The 22,812-nt window shown below is 37.5% G+C and overlaps 1 protein-coding gene across 1 annotated transcript in view; it reads left to right on the top strand.

The window, feature by feature from the left end:
• The window catches only part of FREM1 (FRAS1 related extracellular matrix 1), a 1,066,140-nt gene that overhangs the window by 713,284 nt on the left and 330,044 nt on the right, over positions 1 to 22,812 (top strand). Inside the window, exon 29 of the mRNA XM_044060374.1 lies at positions 6,534 to 6,663. Within this exon, the coding sequence (XP_043916309.1) occupies positions 6,534 to 6,663 (130 nt within the window). The remainder of the gene's footprint in view (positions 1 to 6,533; positions 6,664 to 22,812) is intronic.

The raw sequence follows: 22,812 nt of genomic DNA, 5'->3' as shown, positions 1-22,812 counted from the left end.
TTTTTTGCTGGGGCAAATTGCCTGCACTCCCATATGAGGGACATCACCAATTACTTTAGTACTCCCACTCCTGCGTTACTGCATATCAGATAAAGAGTGATCAGTAAATACAGAGAGGCTGTAAGTGTGAACAACACAACATGAAATACACTTCACTTGATCTGAAGAAGGTAATACTTCATTAACGAAAGAGTTCATCCAAAAAAGTGAGATGTGTGTACTCCTTGACTAGCGTGTTTTTCTTATCCTCAACTTATGATGGGCTTGAACTACCTGATTTGTCTAGATACGCAGTAGATATGCAGTAACTGCTGAAACGACGCACTTCATATTGGCTAGGGCATTCCCAAGATCAGTATGATGATTACTGAAATTGAGTTTGATATGCATTCAATTAAAAGAGGGGAAAACCAAAGCAAGAAAGAAAGAAGACTGTAGGACCTGAGAGAGTGTGAAGGAAGCCTCAGAGGTACCCTGAAGAGGAAACACCTTTGGCAAACTAAAGTCAGGCCTATGGGGTCACATCTAGCCTAATCTCCAACTGTGTGGAGAAGACAAACTCATTATTTGGAGTACGTGGTTACAGAGTTAAATAATATTTTGTCCATATATTTGTCAAAGGGATAAAGGTCTGACCATTTATTTTCAGGAAGTGATATACAGGGGCCCTGAGACTCAGCTTCAGTGGTACAATTTGGCAGTTAACTAATTTGAACAAGAAATATCTGGCTTCCTCTAATGGAATAGATAAGCTTCTAGCTGGAGATTGTCTGCAAAGTGAACCTAAACCCTGACTCTTATTAGTTCTTTATAAGCTACTGGATGATTACAGCTTGGCATTGTTGAGAATGACCAGAGTCAAAGGGAAGAATATCTAAGGATTGCGACTGAAACCCAAGAGTAGTTTCAGACTACCAAATTCAACAACAAATGCTATGTGCTTCACTAGGCTTACTTTATGCATTTCAAGAAATTACATTTCTGGCATATTACTCCATTGCAGATCATGCAAAGAAATAAGGGATATGGGAAATATTGGCAATCTGGGGTTGGGCAGGCGGATTATATGTATTTAATATGAGAGAAAACACATGTAGCAGGAGAATATGTCCTTTAGCGGAGAAATCATCCAATCCAAGATACTAAGTGTTGGGTACTAGGTATAACTGGCAAGGCTCAGGGATGATGAAGGCCAAAGCCACCTGGTTTCTTCACATGGTTATGATCCTATCAGCATGTATTTCTAAGTATTGAAAATGCCCATTGATGACATTTACTATGACATGAACTGTATGTTTTAACGGACTGAAAACAAGTCTGAATTTGCACTTGTTCAGTGAATATTGGTGCATGTTTCTGCGTGCTTGATCTAACTAAATTAAAGGTTTTGATAGGTTGGTATAATGAAATGTTTTATTGTGATGCTGGTTTTCTGCTTCCTTTTTGTATATCTCATCTATGTTATGCAGTTGCTATTAAATGGCTCAGTGTAATGTTCCAGTAAAATGATGAGAGACCAAAAAATGCAGCTGCTTATCAGCCTTTTCTCTGATAATTTCTAATAGTAGAAGTATCACCTTTGCCAAGGTTGATGCAAACACACATTGATATTATTGTGGTAAATTACTGTCTTCAGGAATCTTTAGCCAGTCAGACAATTTGTATCTACACAGCTCATACTCTCATACTCTCTACGACTTGCTGTCAGATCTTGTGGCACTGGAAACAGTACAAGCCTGATATCCATTTGTGTCAAAAATCTGTTCGGACTTTAGCAATCCTAATGTCACTGTGTTGACTTATGCTTTTATAAATATTAAAACACACAGTTAGTGAGCCTCGGGCTAGACTTACAAAAATATGTAGGCTATGAAAGTTAAATGTTATTAGTTATGGCATATCAGTAGCTAACCCATGGGGTGAGAAGGGTTATGGGTCTGTAATCATTCTCTCTGAGTAGTCCGAATACACTTTCTGAAATCAAGACTATCCTGCTTAACACTTTCATGCAAAAATGTCTCACGTTACTTAACAAACATGCGAGACCTTGGGTAAATTCATGTTCTCTCTTCAAGTTATGCCATGCAAAAGTTTAGCATGTTCATCATGTATAGATTTGAACTTAGTAAATGATCCTAAAAGTAATAGATGGCCTTTTAAGTGTCAAAAGTTATCAGTTACCAGTTATTTGGTAGTGATCAGATTGTTTGCCTTGTAGTCCTTTTATCAGTCTCTCAGAAGCCAACCTACTGTTACTTAGGGAACAGGCACAGCTGCCTAAAGCAGTTGGCAGAGCAGTAGAAAAATTACCAGAGAACTGCTTATGATGCAATGCCAGCACTACCCAGCAAGAATTAAATATCTGAAAGGCTGTGGAAGCAAGAGGCTGTTTAATGAACTGGCAGTGCTCCTACAGTGAAACAGGAAGCCTGTGTGTTACTAAGGGATGTCTTCAAGAAAGAGACCCTAACTTTCAATGGTCTTCTACAAGAAAGCCCAGCACAAAAGATCCTTAGTCTTCTTCAAAAGTGAACCCATTATATGTACCGCCAGAGAAGGATATGACATTACACTTGAAATGCCCCTCTGGAAATGATCAGTTTCAGGATAGCCAGTAACCATTACTTGAAGCCAATAACAAGCCTTTTCAGTTTGAAGTATGTTAGTAATTGTAGCCATTTTATAACAGGGATACATACTGACAATGAATCTGCTTACCCTGTTTTATCTTATATGCTTCCTGTTTACATCCATACAATTTGTTGAAGTCTTGTAAGTATGCCATTCCATAAGCTACCCAAGACAGCAAAGCCATGGATAAATTCTGCACTGATTATATTCCATGATCTAAGAGAAGGCTACTTCCTGTTTGGTTAGGGCACTCAGATTCAGGTTGTCAGTTACAAGTAGCATACTCTCATGCTTTAGAAAATTCATATGGATGGTACTAACTACTAAGTCTGGTAGCTCCCTTGTATTAGCATCTACAGGTCTGTATTCATCCTAGTCATTCACTCAGGGATTCTGCAGAAATGGGGGTGACTACTCCCCCACCACATAAAACACATTTGTTTGAAAAGTCTTCTGACTTGACATTTAGATGATTTTTTAGCTATTCCAGGCTTAATTCAATTCATGGAAGGAGTTCCTCATGGTTCAGTCTTGTTTATAGCTATTTCAGGCATAATTCAATTTGTGGTAGGAGTTCCTCAGTGTTCGGTCTTGACTTTTTTTCCTTTTATCATGACATTCTGGCATGTAGATAACATGCATATAGTTTGAAATAGTCCCTTGTAATTTGCCCTACCTTGAATTTCTTTTGGTGAGATGCCCTGTACATAAGTAGTTGATAGCAATGCCTTGGCAGATAATGACTATATAAATCACAACTATAATGTTTAGGACAAAACAAAGGCAACTGGCCTGCTGCTTAACTCATTGTTGGACCTGTGGAAAGGGTTTAGCCATTTACAAGTGTCAGCATGTAGTTAAATATGTAACAAGATTTGTAATTGGCAAATGTTCTTAAATGTGGCCAAAACCTCTTGATTCTTAAAATCAACTGGTAAGTTGTTCTATACAGCAATTCCAAGTCTGGAGAAAGGCATTTCAGTTATGGCTGTTGGAAAGTGGGTTCTAATCAGAGGGATGACATCATCATCAAGATTATAGCTAAGAGAGTAATTGGTTGTCTGATGGAAAACTTTGTTTTTAGAGGACACTGTCCTTTTTTGTATAATTTTGCACAACAATGAGCTAAGTAGAATGGTCACCTTAATGTTTATTGGCACCCAGCCAAGACCTTCCAGAAGGTCATGGTGGTGGATCCTGATATTTGTATGCATGTCAAATTTTTTTTTCAGCTAACTGTAATTTGCATGGTAAATGCAGTATAGCATTATTAATGACAGGCCATGCTCTAGTTTAGGGATAAGGACATTTCTGACAATGACACAACAGTCAGCAGGAGAAAGAAAATAAGAAATCTTGTAAAAAATGTGTAAGCGTGAAAGTGTTTTATTGATAACGTTGTCAGTGCGCTTTGCGAAGGATAGGCTAGCATCTAACATGAGACAAAAAAATATCTTTGTTCAGTTACTTTAGGTAGAGGGACGCCATTGTTGTTGTCTTTATAGTTAGTCTGACTTGAGACAAACATCATGATGCTGTAATTTTCAGATTAAGTATGGGTTTGTGAAAATAGATCCTGTTGTACAATAAGAAGACTGTGGTCTGTAATTGTTGTTCATGGCCTTGAATAGTTTTACTGGATAAAGGCAGTAGCAGGTCATGAGTGTATATAGTAAAGTTGAGGTCAATTAGGTTAAGTCATTAAAGAAGACTGAGAAAATGAATGCAGTAGTCAAGAAGAAATCTTTGTGTCTCTGCGAAAGATCTGTTAACAAACATGTGGAAGGTTCTATATATATTGGATACCATTTAAACCATTTTAGAGTATTTCTGCCCAGCTTAAATTTCCCCAAATTAACTTATAAGTAATGTGTGGTTTACTGTTTCAATGGTTCTTATCGTATGAGTGAAAAGGCTCCCTGTGAGTAGACTGTCTTAAAAGTTGTTACAAAACTGTGTCATTTGCTGTTATGATACTGAATGAATTTCAGAAACCATGGTGCTCATTGCAGAGCAAACCATACATATTTATGTGATAGAAGAGCTGTTTCATAAACTACTTTTACATGGTCATAAATTAGCAACAGATGTGTAATCTCTGTAGTCTTTAGTTGAAGGAGCTTTTAGAAAATGAAGTTGAAAATATCAAAAAATTCACACAATTGTCCCTACTGTTAGATATCAATACATTATTTCCATACTGTGAAATTTGTGCAACCTGTGTACTTACTTCTGTAGTATTTTTGTTTCTCTTCTGATGTGTTTTAAAAATGCTGCTTTGTTCTGTAAGAGAAAATAGGCAAGAGAGGGCTGAAATTTATTGGAGAAAATTGGAAAAGGAACCAAGGTATTGGGAGCAAATAACTAGAGAGGAGAAAGGTAATAGAATGGGAAGATGCCAAGAATGTATTTGGACTTCAAGTTAAAGATTGCTTTCTCTAATCAAGGACAGTTATTAGAGTACAGGCAAAGAGAAAGAAACAGGGGTTCCAAAATGAAAGACCAGCACTGGTAGAGTTTTTAGTAGAATCTAGAACAGAAGCTCCTGTTAAAAAAGGAATAATTAGTAGAATATATAAAATATTGTATGATAGTTATAACAATCATCCGAGGATGTTAGACAGGATTGGGAAGAAAGACTGGATAAGCAATTCAAAAAGAAATACTAGGGGGGTATATGTATGTCTCCCAAACATGCAACAACATCTAGAAGATTTAGGATTTTTGCTTGGAAATGTTTACATTACATTATACCCCAAGTAGACTCCAAAGAAATGTTCCTCAGGTAGGCAGCAAATGTTGGAGATGTGCTGGAGAAGAAAGAGGTAATTGGGAACATATTTTCTGGGAGTGTAATGAGTTGGTAGACTTTAAAGATTCTCTGAAGGGTACTCCATCAGAAATATTGGGTGAGCAAATCAGTGTAGCTAGGGAAATTGAGTTATAATACAGAACTGGAATTGTCTAGACGTGCTAAGGCCTTGCCGAGTCTAATTATGGTGGCTGCCAAAAAAAGCAATTATTAGAAAATGGAAATCAAAGTCTAAACCAACTATGCCAGAAGTAGTGAATATAGTAACAGAGATAAAACAACTGGAACTGGGATCTTTAGAAAAGGGTAGGAGCAAATGATGTAGGAAACAATGGGAATTGTGGGAACAATACATACAGGGAGGAATGGAGTTTAAAAGAAGGCAGGATTTGAATGAGTTATGTAATGTTTGACTGACAATGACTGGGTAGATTATAAGTAATGCATAATGTTTGCATCTAAAATTTATGATATACAATGCTTGCAACTAAACTAATGTCAGTATGGTTTGTTTTCATTTATATAAAATGTATGATTCCGTATGTCATAAGTGATAATTTAATAAAGATGTTTCTTTTAAAAAAAATAAAATAAAATATTTACATTACTTAAAAATGTGGTAGAAATTGCAGGAGATGCATATGCTTGCTGTCATATGACTGATTTATAGCAATGTAATTTATTATCATGTTTAATAGCTCTCTGAGAGGGTAGATGAATTAAGGAAGACAAAAATGCAAGCAGAAATAAGCAGCAGTAAGGTAGACAAAACATAGTTGTGGAGTGCTCCCTCTAACACACACACACACACACACACACACACACACACACACACACACACACACACACACACACACACACACACACACACACACACACACACACACATGCATATATCCTCTTAACAACAAAATTTTAGCATTGACTAAATTAAGATGTTCATTTTTTTTTTCTTTTGTTGGTTGGGCCTGTCTGTATGTTTTGTATTTTTTTAACATTCTCGGTTTAATTACACTGTCAGATGATAGTGTCAGTGATTGCAATTAGACTGTAGTTATGAAATTTGTAAATTTATTTTCTACCTGTTTAGCCTTGAATTGAAATGGTCTCGTATTGAAATGCTACATTCAGAATACAAAGTCTGTGAAGATGTGGGAACACTGTCTTTAAAAATCAGCCGATCTGGTTATACTATGGAGTCTTCTTTTATTGCAGTAAAGGTAACATCATGTTTTTTTTTACTTCTTTACTTACATTTGGCAACAGTGTTGCAAATATTTGTTATAGTCATCTGTCATTTGCACAACTTAATACAGAAAGCCACAACTAACAAGGCTTTAGCAGGGACATTAACTCATTACATCCGAATGACGTCTTCAAGTGCATCTGCAGTTAACGCATACTGATGCCTCTAGGCATCAAATATTGCTTGTCCATGTATGCATTAATAATTCCAAAACCATGTTATTTCATCTTAAAGCTTACACAGCAGCAAAATCAACTGCACTAATATTTGATTTCTGTCTAGTACAGGTAAATAGATATTAACTTTTGTTTTTATGATGTTAAATTATATAGATATAATGTTCACATTTTTCTAGATATCTTAACAACAAAGTAACACAGACAGAACTCCTTAGCCTCATATGAAAGCTCTCAACTAGATGGGTAAAATGCTGCTGACAGTCTTGTAACTTGAGTGGTTGCTGAGATATTCTGAGTTGTTTACAAAATATTACAAGTGTAATAGTGACTGTGTTTACTGTGACTTATAAAATTCAGTTTAAGACCTGGAAACTAAAGAATACTACCTCTGTAAAAATAGTTTGTGCTAAAGAGTTTGCTGTTTATACTTCTTTCATAATCTCTGTGGTTCCAGAGATATGAACATTTGTTTGAAATGTGAGGACATAGTTTGATTCCATCACTTCCTGAGCTCCATTGGAGTGAATGAGTTAATGTGCTGTGCATTAATTTACAAATGTTATGTTAGCCTGCCAACATAATTGGAATTTGCTTCCCGTGACACTACCAGTGACCAGAGTTCAGTCCGCACCTTCAGTAACAAAGGATACGGATGGGTCGAGTGAGATGCAATGGCCAGTGTTCTGCTCCCTCGTCTGTGGGCGAGGAAGAGTGATGAGCTTCAGGGGTACTGCATTCCTCTGAAGCCACTGTGGCTGGGTCCCATACTGCCATAGGCCTGCACACATGGGAGTGCACATATTTATTAATATGCATGTGAACTCTGCACATAGACCTGGATAGTGACTAGGGTTTAAAAGTTACAATTCCTTCCCCATCTCAGTCTGGATTTTATCCCATATTTAATGGCGACAGTGATTTCTGACTGCTGTGAGCTTCCTGGGGTGTTTCTGTGCATCAGTTTTGAAAGGATATGTATCTGATGAACACCAAGACTCTGCTGTACTTTTCAATAGGTTAAATACATGGTAAGCACAAACTCCAGGCATGGGTGCTTTTTTTTTTTTTTTTTTTTTTACATTTTGTAGGGTTTTAACAGCAGGCAATGATTATAATAGTGGTGGCAGTGGCGGGGAAACTTATGTAAGTCTGTCTAATCTGCCCTTTAAGTGCATTCAACATTATATCACTCCCTCCCCAGTCCAGTCATCTCCTTTCGGATATCTCCATCTATATCATGCCCTCTTGAATGTCTCTGTGATTCTGCTTCCACCCCTTTTGATTATTGCTGAAGTGGAATGTTTTGTAATGCTGTACAACATGATCTGTGAATGCACTGCTTGAATTCACAAATGCAAAAGTTTAACTCCAAGCTAGATGGTGGCATTAAGTTCCACTGGAGTAGTTATAAATCAATACATAAAACTTGAGAAAAGAAACTTGAGAAAAGTTCTGAAACATTGAGTTTCCAGCTGATAGGATGACTGCTAATTGCTGCAGTCTTCAGTGGAGAAGGTCGACATGCAACCATAGAACAGTGTTCTGTGAATGGTATAGGATTTCTATTTTTAAATATGTCAGACTCATTGCTACAGCAGTTTTATGAGTCACGTGAGACATTGCTGCATTTGAGTTAGGTGCACACCTTAGCAAGCTACATTGACCCTTGGAACAAGCTGTAACACTTTCAATGTATGTAAATATTAAATGTTTGTTTTTTCCTTTCTCCCTCTTTCTCTCCCCTCTTTCTTACACAAAGTGTTACACAAGGCTTCCCATACACTGGTTAGACATGTTAGACTTAACATGTTAATTATACATGTTAGACTTCCCATACATGTCAAGCAGAGCATCTCACTGGCCCTTTTCAAGAGAAATATTGATGAGTGGTTGGGAAATAGAAAGTTCACCCCGGGGATCATTCCAGTGGCTCTACTTGATAGAGGCACCGGGAACTAATGGTGGCATGATGCCAGGGCACTTCTATGGGTTAGGCTTGTAAAGCTCCAGGGCCATTGGCCTAGTACACACCTATGAACTTATGAACAAGTCATGTTTCTATAACTGTCACCTGTTTCAGAATCTTCCAAACATTTTTAGCTTTGTTACAAGAGCATTTTTCAGTCGCAGACTTTGAGGATACCTTCTTAAATGAAAATGACTAATTACCACCTGAAAAAATAGATTTACACAATTGCTTGTCTGATAATTGAAAATAAAATTCTAAATTGAAGTGACTCCAATAGATTTTTCAATGTTTTTTCTCGGTTAGCTTTCTAAGTCTCAGGAATCACCTTTTGTTTGATTTATCTCTTGTAAAATATTTTCTTTTTGGAATGAGCTGCATATTTTTGATGTAGTTTTGATTAATTATTAATATGCTTATATGACTTCTTGGTCATTTGACTGAGAGGAGACAAAGTTTTATTTGAACAATGCAGTTTTAACAGCTTTGTTTCACATCATATGATATTTTCCCAAAAGGCGGATTGAAGACAAAACAGTATGCTGAAGACCAAGGCTGGGTTCAGAAAGATTGCTTGCATGTCCATGTAACTGCAAAATAGCAAGAGCAAAGTAGCGCAATGAAGCCCAATCCCACTTAACAATTAGTTAACAGCATTATTGTGCAAAAAATTAAACTAATTAAGACATATATTGGCCAACAGGTCAAGTAATGACCAGTAGTGCACAATGTACTTCACGTGAGCCCAGTAGTGTGCACATAGCATGCTCGTTACAATGTGTGTCCCAACCTGCAACAATGTGCCACTAAGAGAACAGCTGTGGGCCCTGATAAAAGCTTCAAAGCAAATTCTCTGCCAGTTCATTTATATAAATGGGAAAGAAATGGGGGTGCAGGGAAAGTCAAGCAGAGAATCTCGCAGAAAGTTTAGAGAAAGGGAATGCTGGGATGAGGGCAAACAAAGTTTTATTTTATTATTTTTTGCTGTGGGACAGATGTCTAGTTTTCTTTCTCCAAGATGGGTTGAGGGGGAGGTAGCAAGGGGTAGATGTGGGCAGGAAAGGGATCATAATAATGATAGTAGAGACAGATTATCAAATAGACAAGGACCAACAAGGGTAGTGCTGACTCAAATGGGGAAGGACCACAAAGGATAGACTCAGGCAGACAGAAGAAGAAGTTAGTGATGGGGAGTATTAGACTACAAACTAAGTAGGAAGGTGAAGCACAAGAAAAAAGAACACCATGACTGAGGATAGGGTGGAGGGGACAGGTGATTGTCATGCTGCATAAAGCTGCTCCCAGCCAGGTGTTTGTCACCTCCATGACTGCGATCCTGGCTGGGGCTTTACTATTGCCAGCCATTTGCACAGATTAAGCAGTGGTGTGAAATTGCCAGTCTTAGAAAGACATGATCCAGGAGATCAATGCGGGTCCCTCCAGCTCCTGTCTGGTGACATACTGTAACCCAATGGTGCTGTCCCCTGATGGAGAGCCTGCACCCCCCAACAGACACACTCTGCTGGCAGACCATCAAAGACCATCAGAGAACCCTATACTGAATGACTTACATCAACCTGCAGACAGCCAGGCCTGCAGAGAGGTGAATAACCTGCAGGTGATTGCAGGGTAAGTGAATGATCAGTTAACCACTGCAGCACCACAGCCATGGCAGACACTACACAGAATAGGAAAATGACATTATATTTGCTCTGTGGCTTGCTTCATTCAGGATCATTGCAATGGTGCCCCAATGTTAATTATATTTTATGTTGGCTGATATCACAACCTCCCAGGGAAAGAGTAAGATGTTTTTTCACTGCCTGCCACTGACTGCTCTTTCTCCAGAATGCAGCAACCTCAGAGGGACAATAAGAAATTAGGGAGGATACTGGTAGCTTTGTCTCGCCAAATGAGGGCTTCAGTGAGGCTTGCCCAGCCACAAAATATGCTTTTTTGTGTTTTATGTTGTGCTACATTTGCAGCATAACTATAAGGCTACAAACACTTGTGTTTCTCTGGTTTGCACACTTCTGCTGTTAGTTCTATGCAGTTTAGGATGTAGGTTCAAGGATTTGTAGTGGTTCTGAAGGCAAATTATATATGTATATATCTGTGTGTGTGTGTGTGTGTGTGTGTGTGTGTGTGTGTGTGTGTGTGTGTGTGTGTGTGTGTGTGTGTGTGTTTTACATAAGAACTATTATTAACATTTAAGCATCACTTAAAAAAAATGAGATTTAGCCTGCTGTTAGATTTTAGTAGCAATGTTGTCATTTCCTTTACTTGTGCCATGTTACCTCCTACTTTGTGTATCAACCAGAAACTTGACTATAAAGGAAACAGTAACCCCTGCCATCTTCATCTTTTTTTCTTTGCTGTCATCTGTCATTTGTAAGTCTCTCCTTCTGGTGAAAGTTCGTTGGGTTCTTCCTGACAAATATTTTCCAGGGAATGATATACATATTCCTTCATATTCCTTTCCCTTTTTCAACAGTTTTAATTGCTATTGACTCATTCTTTTTGTATAATTTGATTACATGCATGTATGTATATGTAGCATTATGCCACAGAAAAATCCAACAGCAAACGTACTTGAAGAAGGACTTTTTCAGACCTAGATCACATTATCGAAAATATCAAATCAGTATGCAGTAAAACTACTTGAACTAAGGTTGGCCATCATCGGGAATTTGCCCTTTTCTCCACTGTAATTCAATGTCAGAGTTGTCATATTTAGTTAGGGGGGTGTAAAGTGGTAAGTGGGGGGCCCAGCCCCCCAGATTGGGGAGTGTGGGGGTTGAAGTCCCCCCCCCCCAACTTGGATGGGTTTTAAATATTTAGAATTTTGTGACGGGTGGCAGGTTGGACAGCCATTGTTTTTCCCTATGAAAAACTTTGAATAAACGGCTGTTCAAAAAAATGAGATTTTGACAATGTGAGTTCGCTGAATACAGATTCGATAATTAGTGTTTTCAACAATGTGATAGAGACCCGACTTTTCCATAGGATTAACATTTATACTTTTTGTTTAGTTTTGCAGAAAATCAGGATGCCATAAACTGTGAACACTATGAAACTAAAAAAACATTATGCAAAAAAAAGCTAAAAATCCTTAGAGCCTTTTTAGACCACAGGTGGTTGATGAGTTTTGCTAGGATGTCAACCCTTTCACTTTTAGATGAACTGGCAGCTAACATTTTCCAGACGAAAATGTCCCCAAAGACATTTCACAGATTGTGGAGAATTAAAAAAAAAATAATTTTGGTGATTAATAAATCAAGCACACTATGAAAAACCATTATGATCCCATCATCCCCTTTGAAGCCTAGAGGTGCAGTGTCCAGTGAGGCCCAGATTCACCTGCTGCCAACTTAGGGCATTGGATTAGTTGAAACCCCAGCTTTATGTATGTATGTATGCAAGTATGTATTTGATAACCAGGTAGATGGGCTGGTCTGTTGTCTCTTTTCAGCCATAATTCAGGCAACATAGATAAATGCATTTATGCATTGAGGTGAACATAAAAAGCACAGCAATAAACACATAAATGTAGAGACAGAAGTATCCAATTATTGAAGATGAAGGACAGCTAAGATATTACACAATACGTATATACAGTTAGGCGTAGATGTTATAGTTAACATTGCATTATTCAACAATCAAATAATGTGGTGATACAATTCATTACAAATTTCAGTTAAATAGTAAAGATTCCAGTTCAAATTGCAATGATAGTTAACCATTATCTCTGTGAAGCTTGCAGCTAAATTCTTCAGTCAAATCATTTTTTTAAGTGTGTTGAAGTCTTTCAGAGAGGATATTGCTTTGGTTTCCACAGGTAAATAGATCCATGAAGCAAGGCCTAGATGTGAAAAAACTTTTTCTCCTATTTTGCTTTTAAAAATGGCCTGATAAGTATGATCAGATTACACTGACTGCTTCTTAGTGAGTAGATTTGTTCCCTTAATGGCAATTAATTTCTTAGTTGGGGCATTAGACAAGTTTTAGTATGTGAAAAGAAGACAACTGAACAGAGAAGAAGCGCTGTCCACTACAGGTAGCCAGTGAAGACTGGACTATGCTGATCACTCTGAAGAAAGGATTCCCAAGTACTGTACCACAACCAGCTACTTATTTCCTACATTAGCAGATGATGTCTCAGGGTCATTTCCAGTTCAGACTGAGTCACTGCCTAGTTTGTATGTTTTGCTACTAGTCATTCCTACTATTTGGTAGATTTTCCAGCTGATGCCTCTGTTTTTAGTTTAGTCCCTCTTAAGCAATTTCTCTAGCGGCCTCACTATCACTTAAAGCCCACACTTTTGCTTCTCCAATGAACTTCAGCCAGACAAATTTCTGCATGGCTGCCTCACTTTCATTTGATTACAGGAGATCCATAAATTAGTATCAACAGCCCCATATGAGATGTGGTTATACAATGGAAGACAAAAATGAATCTCCCTCACCAGAATTATTTTGAGATTCCTAGTAAGAAGACAAAGACTATGACTTTGAGGCAGTTCTTACTCCTACCCTTTCCCAAAGATATTCAATGGATTATTCTATAAAACACTGTCTCTTCTACATGAAACAAACAAGGATGGATCAAAACAGAAGGAAAAACAAGTCCAGTAAGTGGGAAAAGGAGTCAGGTGTACAACAGACCTATCAGCAGAGGAGTAGAACCCCTTCAGCTAATTCAGGTCATCATCAGCTTTGTTTATCCCACCATGTCCCATGCATCTCTAATAATGAAAAGCCTCGTGTATGGGATGATCAGAAGGTATCCTGTAGTCATTGTTAAATTCTAGGGCAGGCACCCTCACAAATTTAGATGCAGTCCAAAAATGAAAATGTTAAGTTGTTCAGTAGGAAACATGGGTTTAGGTGCTTAGTGAGGTACATGCCACAGGTGCATTACATTCAGTGATGGGCCTAATAAGAGGTGACAAAAGTAGGACTATAATTTCTTTGGGTATTGACGAGATACCAGGAAGGAAGAATTTTCTAACCCTCACAGAGATGTAACGATCAAAGGAGAGTCTGTCATCAGTACACATACTCAAGTCCCCAATGACTGAGTCAAATTTAAGTGGAATATTTATCTATATGATGCTAGTTTTACCAAAGGAATCTAGGTTACATTTCTGCAAAGCATCCAGATACTCATCTGTGGACCTCATGTAATCAAAAGAAAGTAGGGTAGTCATACTTACATGGTAAGCCCACAATTATTGCACCAAGCATTTGTTTTGTCCAGCCTTGCTGGAGAATTTGAGTATCAGAATAGGATTTGATAACCCCTTTGAAATAATCAGCAGCAAACACAGTTAGCCATAGTCCCTTGAAACTGGCTTTTATGTCACAGAAATATAAATACACCAAAGAGAAGGGGACCTAGGACAGCATCCTGTGAAATACCACTGGTGACATTTTTCTGACTAGAGCAAATACCCCCAGCATTAACAGTATGGCTTCTGTGACATAGCCAACTATCAGTCCAGTAAAATATGTGTGGGTAAATGTTCAGTTGGGAGAGTTTTTCAATAATGTCAGCATAGGAGGTAGTATCAAATGCACTGACAAGGTCCAGATAAACAGCGTGAACTATATGCCCTTTAGCCATGGCTTTGGTAACCCTTTCAAAACTTCAGCCAGGTTGTGCAGGCATAATCTGCCCTTTGTAAAATGGAATTGGTGAATATTTAGAGAAATAAGGTCACATAGACCTTAACTTTGGCACACACATCAACACTATAATTAAATCAGTCAACAGAAAACCAGGCTCCCTATACAGGATTAAACTCTTCCTGACACCATTAGCTTTTACTCTGTTTTGCTCATACCCACTTTTGTGTCTAGTATAATTGTTTTTTTTTAGTTTAACTTTTAGTGTAATGTCTATAGTCTATAATTATAATACTGTATTTTTCTTTTAACCAATGCTACATCTGTACTGTTATTATACATGTCTTTGTTATATATTGTTAACTTTGTTACTGTTCATGCTTGGAGCTTTTCTCCAAGGGCCTCTACTGAAAATGGACATATATCCAGTTAGACTAACCGGGTCAACAAATGTAAAATAAAATAAAATAAAATAAATACTATTGTCCATACCCATCTTATCTCCACTCTCCTGTATGCCTCACCCATTTATACCAATTTATCCAAAAACAACCTCAACAAACTGGCAACCTCCTATAATAACATTGCCAGATTAGCCACTGGCTACCCATTTAGAACCCATCATTGTCACAACCTAAAACAGCTAGGATGGCTCAAACTGCAAAATCAGATTCAGCTTCAACAAACTTATTATCACCCACAAGATCCTCTATCATCCTAGTAACACTCCAGTACTCACTAGCCTTATCTCCCCCTACAAAAATCTCACAACCCTACGCTCTGCAGATAAAGTACTAGTAGCCTTACATAAATCCAATATTAAGGCTGGGGACTCTCTGTTCTCCATCTCAATGGGGAAAATCTGTAACCGGCTTCCCAATGAAATCTCATCTATCTCTCCAACACCATTTTTCAAAAAGCAACTTAAAGCTTACCTTAAAACTCACTGGCTATGCCCATGTACTAACCCAGACTAACAATCCCCTTCCAGCTATGCTCACTGAATGTTCAGAGAGTAGAAGCTGTAAGCTATCTTAACTCTGTGCTTACTCTTTCTTGGGAACTACCACAGAGTATAATTTGCATAACAAGCTTTCTAATGTATGAACATGTCTCTACCTTATAAATTCTTGTTTTCTTTCAGTAAGTAGGATTGGTAAGCTACCTAAAGTTGGTTGTAACTTAGTTTTGCTTTAGGAACCCTCTACAGAGTATGAACTTGCTTAGCAAGCTCTCAATTACATTAACATGTTTTCTACCTTATAAATACTTAATTTTTTCTTGTTCTTCTTTTTAAAATATGTTACTTATATTATCACTAAGCTGCTATATAATAAGTGCATTCTAATCTTAAATTGTACTGTACTTGTCATTGATATGACCTGTTTAGTGTTTTATCTGCTTAGTGGAGCTTCTACTGAAAATGGACATATATCCAGTTAGACTAGCCCAGTCAACAAATGTAAAATAAAATAAATGTAAAATAAAATAAATAAATAAATGCATTCCATAGCCTTCCAAATATTACTAGTGAGACTAACGGGCCTGTAATTCCTAGAGTGAGTAGAAGGACCACCTTTTAATGTAAGAGCACCACAGCTGTTATTTGTCACACCTCAGGAACAAAATCAGTGGAGAGACGCAAGATGAAGAAATAAAGGGAGGGTTTTGGTAAGGAGAATTTAAGACTTCCTAGGTTATTGTCAGGACCCATGGAAGTAGTGTTTTAATGTTAGAAAATGGCAGAAGAACTTTTCCCAAATTGATCTCAGGACGAGGGGAGTGAGGGTGGGTCAAGTGAAATAGGTAGACAATTATGAGGTAGTTCCTCTGTATGGGTTTAGCTCTAAACTTGTTGTCATGTTTTATACTAGAATGTTATAGAAGCCTCAATGTTTCTGTCAAGGACGTAGTAAAATTCAGACCAGAAGGCAGTAGCCTCAGGTACAAAGTTTGCTGGGGAGATATACCATTTGAGATTTTCATTAAGATCACTAAATAGTAAATAATTAGTTTTGGAGTAATCCATCAATGCAGAGAAGTCATGAGGCCCTGCAAAGCATAGTTTCATAGAAAAGATTGCATCGAGATGATAAGATTTGAGTATGGAGGGGGTAGTAAAGAGGGTGATATAACTGGGGAGATGTTTGTGAGTTTTTTTTTCCCAAATCAGGACTGTCTCAGGAGTCAGTACTGGGATCAGATCAGTTTTTCTTATTGTTGATGAAATGTCTGTTGAGCTCCAAGTTCTAATAACTGTGTATGTAGATGATCCTGTCCCATTGAAGGCTGCTTGCACCATGATAGAATACAAAAGGGAATGCAAGCAGTGGTTTCACTATGACTCCCCAAACATCAATTCCCCAAAGTTACAAGTCCTTGAATTTGATTCACTCCCCTAAAACATATTTTTTCAGTGTTTATGTGAGGGGCAGTTCCCCTGCTTCCCTCAATGCACTCTACACACCACAACTAATATAATCAACACAATGGTCACACTATATGATAAAAGGGCAAAAAGGGAAATGCCACTTAGTGCCCACACATATTACAGACAATGCTTTTTAATAGAGCTACAAAGGACACTGGGGAATCAGCATTCTGTCAACTGATGTTTGTTAATTTAGTATTCAAAGTGTAGCTTAAAGCAACATTCAAAAAGGTCTTGGAGAGGCTAACTGGAAACAAATCAATAAGGAACAGTAACAAAACCAACAGGTATTTTGTTTCACTAGGAAAGTAAAGGATGTTAGGAGAATACATATTTTAATTCACATTATATATTGGATGAAATTGATTGCTTTATCTGCTTGGATTTGGCTGGTTCCAGTCCCCATATTCAAGCATCATGCAGAAGGTGGCACAAACAATGTAATGAAGCCTAGCAGACCCAAATGTACAATGTATACCTTCCTTAAATGGAAATCTAGAAGAGCAGTTGGTGTAATCTGGCACATACTTAAACAGGAATATACTTCCCCTGTCATTTCTGTCAGCTCTTTCTTCATTACTCTGTCTGTCTGTCTGTCTGATATTGTCAGAAAACATTGAGCCTCACTAAGCTGATGGCTCCCAAGAGCAGCTAAAGCTGCATTATTGCTTGCTGCCCTTACCAATGAACTCTTACATGAGGAATATTTATTTCTCCCCTCCACAAAAGTTACAAATTTTCATCACTACCCTCTGAAGTCACAAAAACAGGCAGTTCTAATGGTTCAGGGGTTCTCCTTTGGAGTGCTAATAAGCAAAAAAGCCATTGGTAAGATCGTCCTACTAGAAGTGTAGATGGTTCAACCAAGCGGTTCCCTACCATCTCAGCTCAAGTGAAGAGGAATAAAACTGAAAAAAAAGTACTTTACTATATTAAGCCAATCACTAGATTGCAGTGATTGACTTATTACAGTTAGATTCACAACCCAGCTCTTCCATTGAAAAGCAACAAAAGAAAAAAGCAAGGAAAAAAAACATGTCACTGTAATAAGCTAATTGCAGCATTGTAGTGAACAACTTATTACACTTAGATCCATGCCCCCCAGGTCTTCCAGTGAAGAGCAAAAAAAAAAAATACAGCATGCCCCCCTTCTCCCTCCTACCCCAGCCATTCAGGTCCCATTTCTCTGCCCTACTTCCAACCATCCTTTAACATAATTGATTAAAAAAAAATGTCTTCTTTTAAACTGTAGAAATCTGCTTGCTACAAATGTAGCAACAGTTGCTCCAGTCTCTATCTTGCCTGCATGGAGTGCTACAGTGCTTGTGTTATCGTTTTAAAAAACTTTCTTCTTTTTACTTTTAAACTGTATCAAACTGTTTGTTATAATGCAGCAAACAGTTGCTACAATTTAGGCCACACAAGGAGTGCTAGAGCGCTGAAGTTTGTCCACATTAGAGAAAGATCGGGATCAGCTGATTGTGCCCCCCAACACTTTGCACCTAGGGCAGTTGCCCCTCTCACCTCACCGTAGCTACACTACTGCAGCCCAGCTACTTGGAACAAACACTGGAAATAAAGTGAAAGTGAATTATTTGGAACTCTGTGCCAAGCTGTTAAGTCGCCTAGCCATGACCTGTAAATATAATTGCTACAAAAGCAACATATGTAGACATTATTGCTAACAACAGATGTGATATCTGCTTAGGTTCATGTTAAATCTTGTTAATTTACTTTAAAATGCTAATTTCTGTATTTGTGCATAATTAAAAATGTACAAGGATTCATAATTATTTAACCTGTTGCTTCTTTATTGAAGTCTAGTATGCGTATGATATGTCAAATGTAATGTTTCTTGTGGCACTGTAGTGTTAATCTGTTTTGTTATGGTGTTGATTTGATGTTGTATGTGTTACAGTTATGAGTTATATGTTTCATGCATTGTATTCAGTTATACATTTAGGCCCACCTTGGGGATAGAAAGGGTCCAAACACCAGTCCACCCCCACTATGTTATAAAATTAAAATAAAATAAATAACTCTTACCGATTCGTACGTCATTCTACAGTTATGGTGCTCATACAACTATACTATCAACTTACAGAATATATTGCCTCTTTTTACTCATATTTCTCAAATGGAAAGTCTCAGTTGGAAAAAATTCAGAGGTACTATACAGAATGAATCTTGCTAGTGAAATACTTTTTTTTTGCCTTTACTTAACACTAGACTTTCTGAATCTACTTCCCATATCAAATGGGCTACTAAGAGGTGATCATATTTCATATTTAGATATATTCACATTTTACCAATAAAATATATCTTATCACCTGGTTATACAATGAGACAAATAATTAGAGATTTAGTGATGCCCTTTTGTAAACCAACAAGAGATTCCACTATTAAGCAGCAGAATTGTATTATGTTAAGACTATCAAAGTTTCGGAATAACCTTTCTGGGGCCATATATTCTGATCAACAGTATGTACTTTCGGATCTTTACCTGATGGTTTGGATCCATAAAATCTTAACTGGATGCTTTGGCAACTGGATCCTTTGATGGCTACTGACCTTGAACCTGGTAATCCAGCCTGTAATCCTACAAGAAGAAACAAGCAAAGTTTACAGGAATCTACATGAAAAAAATGATTACAGATTTGAAGGATGTGGAATACTAAAGAAGTGGGCAGCTGTCAGGATTAACACATTTCTTCCTTTTACAAGGCAGTCCTAATTTCGGAGTCCTTTCTTTAGGTAATAAAAGCATGAATAGTGATAACTACTTTGATACTAGAACATTCCAAAAAATAACACCATCAGATTTTTTTTTTTTTTTTTTTTTTTTTTTGTATAGTACACCACAATGGCTGTGGTGTTGTGGATTAAGATATATAATAGCTTTGCTTTTTTTCTTTTCTCTTTGGATAGAGAATAATCAATTAAAGCTATATGGTTGACGTCAGTTTCAGTTGTAAAGTAAAAATAGCTCCCATTTTATCTGGAATAGTGGAACACTGGATTGCAATTAAAAAAGTATGATTTTGTGGGGGGTTGCAAAGCATTATAGATTTACAGTGAAAATATAAATTAACAGTGGTGTTTTATAGTCAAAGGATGTGCATCCTTTGTCCATAACACATAATAACAATTAAGAAAGAAAAAAGCTGCAGTATGCTATAGTACTGGAGATAAATGTCCACCTTAAAATAATGTCATAATAATTATGACATTATGTTAAGTCATATGTTGCTTTATGTTAACACCACTATGTTTAAAGAAGGTGAATTTTTGGAGGTTATGTCATTAGAATAACAAAATTAACTGAAATTGGAATCAATTGACTGTATATTGATATGTGCTGCTGTGGGCTCTCCATTTGGTTGGTAGGAATGGGTACCTGAGGTAAGAGACATCACTAGGGTAGAGCAAAAGGCCCAGGCACAAGGTGTTGTTTGTCTTTTCGGCTTTTCCCGGTTAGGGGTCGCCACAGCGGAACTCCGATCCACTAATTATTGGCAGTAGATTTTTATGGTGCCGAGATGCCAGCCCGACGCCCAACCTTCAGCGAAGGCATGCCCATTCATGCATGTCTTTCAGAGGCCACTTGACCACGGGAAGGACATGCAGACTCCACACAGATGGCACTCCAGCCGAGAATCGAACAGGCGAACCTCTTGCTGTGAGGCAACAGTGCTACTGCTGTACCATGGGGCACAAATGGTAAATGCCAATCAGGTGGTAGTACATCCAGAAATGTGTGAAGATATTGCACTCATGCTAAGTACTGAACATACAGTACCTCTCAACCTGGAAACATCAAAAACTAGACAAAGGCCCATTAAAAGTTGGTACAACTGACCAAAAGTCAAGATGCTGATTAACATACAATTTGCATACATAATTATGTAACCCTGCCCACTTCGATGGAATTGTGGGATACCCACATGAAGTTTGAAGTCACCAAATAATAATAAATAACGGTAGACATTTGAATCTCAGACTTCATATCCCTCAGAAAATACATAATAATGCAAAACGTGTTATTCCAGCAACTATCTCAGTTTACAGTAGCAGTATTTAAAATCTGTCCCTGTTTTTGAGCCATTGTTTCACCATTATTTTTGGCTTTGTCCAGATTTCTTGCTATAGGAAATTGAGAGGTATGTCCCAAATCCTGAAACATAAAAGGAGAGGGAGAGCAATATAAGATACAACATCCATCCTAACCATGCCAATATACAGACAACTTCAGATGTACACTACTTAGTACTTAAATCTAGTAATGCCTCCCAGGCTGTCTGCCTTAGATACAACAATAAAATGTTCTCAGCTGTTTGTTACAGCTTTTGAATGTCATATATAACGATTCTGAAGTATCTTACCATTTGTAGACAAAGCATAGTTGTTTACGCTCATATCTGATTTTACATTCTACCACTTCCATTTGAACATATACCCATCCATTTATATTCTGATCTGACTCCCTTAAGACACACTTAAAAGATCAATGCGTGTTTATCCAGAACAATGTCTTGCAGTGCAGGGACAACATACAGAAAGTTATACTTCCTAAACTAAGAGTGGGACGTCCACATCTAAAACTGTGAAATTATAATAACAAAAAAGCACCACTAACATTGTAGAATTAAAACATCTACATTAAAACAGCAGACATCTGGTCTATGTGGCTTGCCTAACATATGAATGTTTAAAACTTCTCTTAAGAAAATTGAAAGTCAACCATCGGAAATTCCAGTTGTCTGGGCAATCGGGAGTAATCTACAAATAAGGACATTAGTTATCTAGACAGAAACCGATCACATTACTGTTAAATTTTAATACTATTCTGACACCCTGTGTGTAGAAACATGACCCATAGAACAAACAAAATCCTTTACAAAAAGACACATCATTAGTTGACCCATGATAGCTAGAATTAGTAAATGTTACTACTTCTTAACATGGTCCTCCTTACCTCTAAATGTATGATGTATCCACAGATCGGAAAAAGTGAAAACTAATCCGAATTCCGAATGTAAACAAAACTTCCAATTCTGAACCAAAGCTCGGGAGACAAAACAACAAAGACGCAAGTACATCTAATGTCATACCAACAAATGGCATTTACCAGGATATTGGAATTGCACAGATGTAGTGGGCTGTAGTACAGATACATTAGTATTTAAGAATGTGCCAAATAATGGGGTTTGTTCTTTCTTCCCACAAAGACTGTTGCTCAAATATGGCAGTATGCAAATGGAAGTGAGACCTCTTCAATCACATCCTGTCTGAACTTGAGAAATAATGCCTTTACAGGCAGTCAGGGTTCAGGCATGGTCTCATGACTCTGACATCATCACACACACCCCTGCACATTGATGACATTGCAGGATACGCTGGAGATGCACAATGACATCAACATTATCAAAAAAATGTAAATAAAGAAAAGAAAAAAAAATTGTGATTTGAAGAGGCAATTCAGAAATTTGTGGCACCCCATTACTTTAACCTCAAAACTGGGAAATTTTGAGGAATTTGATAGGGTTGGAAGGTATGGTACTAAAGTACTTTAATACTTTTTGTGTGGTATATTGCAATAGCTAGCTGCTTGCTACATTTGTATGAAGTGGTTTAACTCTGGGGATATTTTTTTTGGTCTTCAAAAAAGAGTTGAGGGTGATACTAGTTTGGAGAACTGCACAGAGGACAAGAATGCCTAGCTATAGTGCTTGTAGTACATAAAGTTATTACTTCTCTGGTAACATCCCTCAAAAAATGTTTTTGCTATCCTACATTCACTGTACAACAGAAACCTTATTGTTGTGGTACAGGAAAAAAAACAACAAGCAATGTGGTTTGTATCATGTACTCTGCTTACCTCACAGTGTTGCTTTGCAGAAAAACAGATGTTCTTCGTGT

This window comes from Protopterus annectens, chromosome 2.part0, assembly GCF_019279795.1.
Source record: "Protopterus annectens isolate FY-2018-M chromosome 2.part0, PAN1.0, whole genome shotgun sequence".
NCBI lineage: Eukaryota > Metazoa > Chordata > Ceratodontiformes > Protopteridae > Protopterus > Protopterus annectens.
This window is presented reverse-complemented; position numbering and strand designations above follow the sequence as displayed.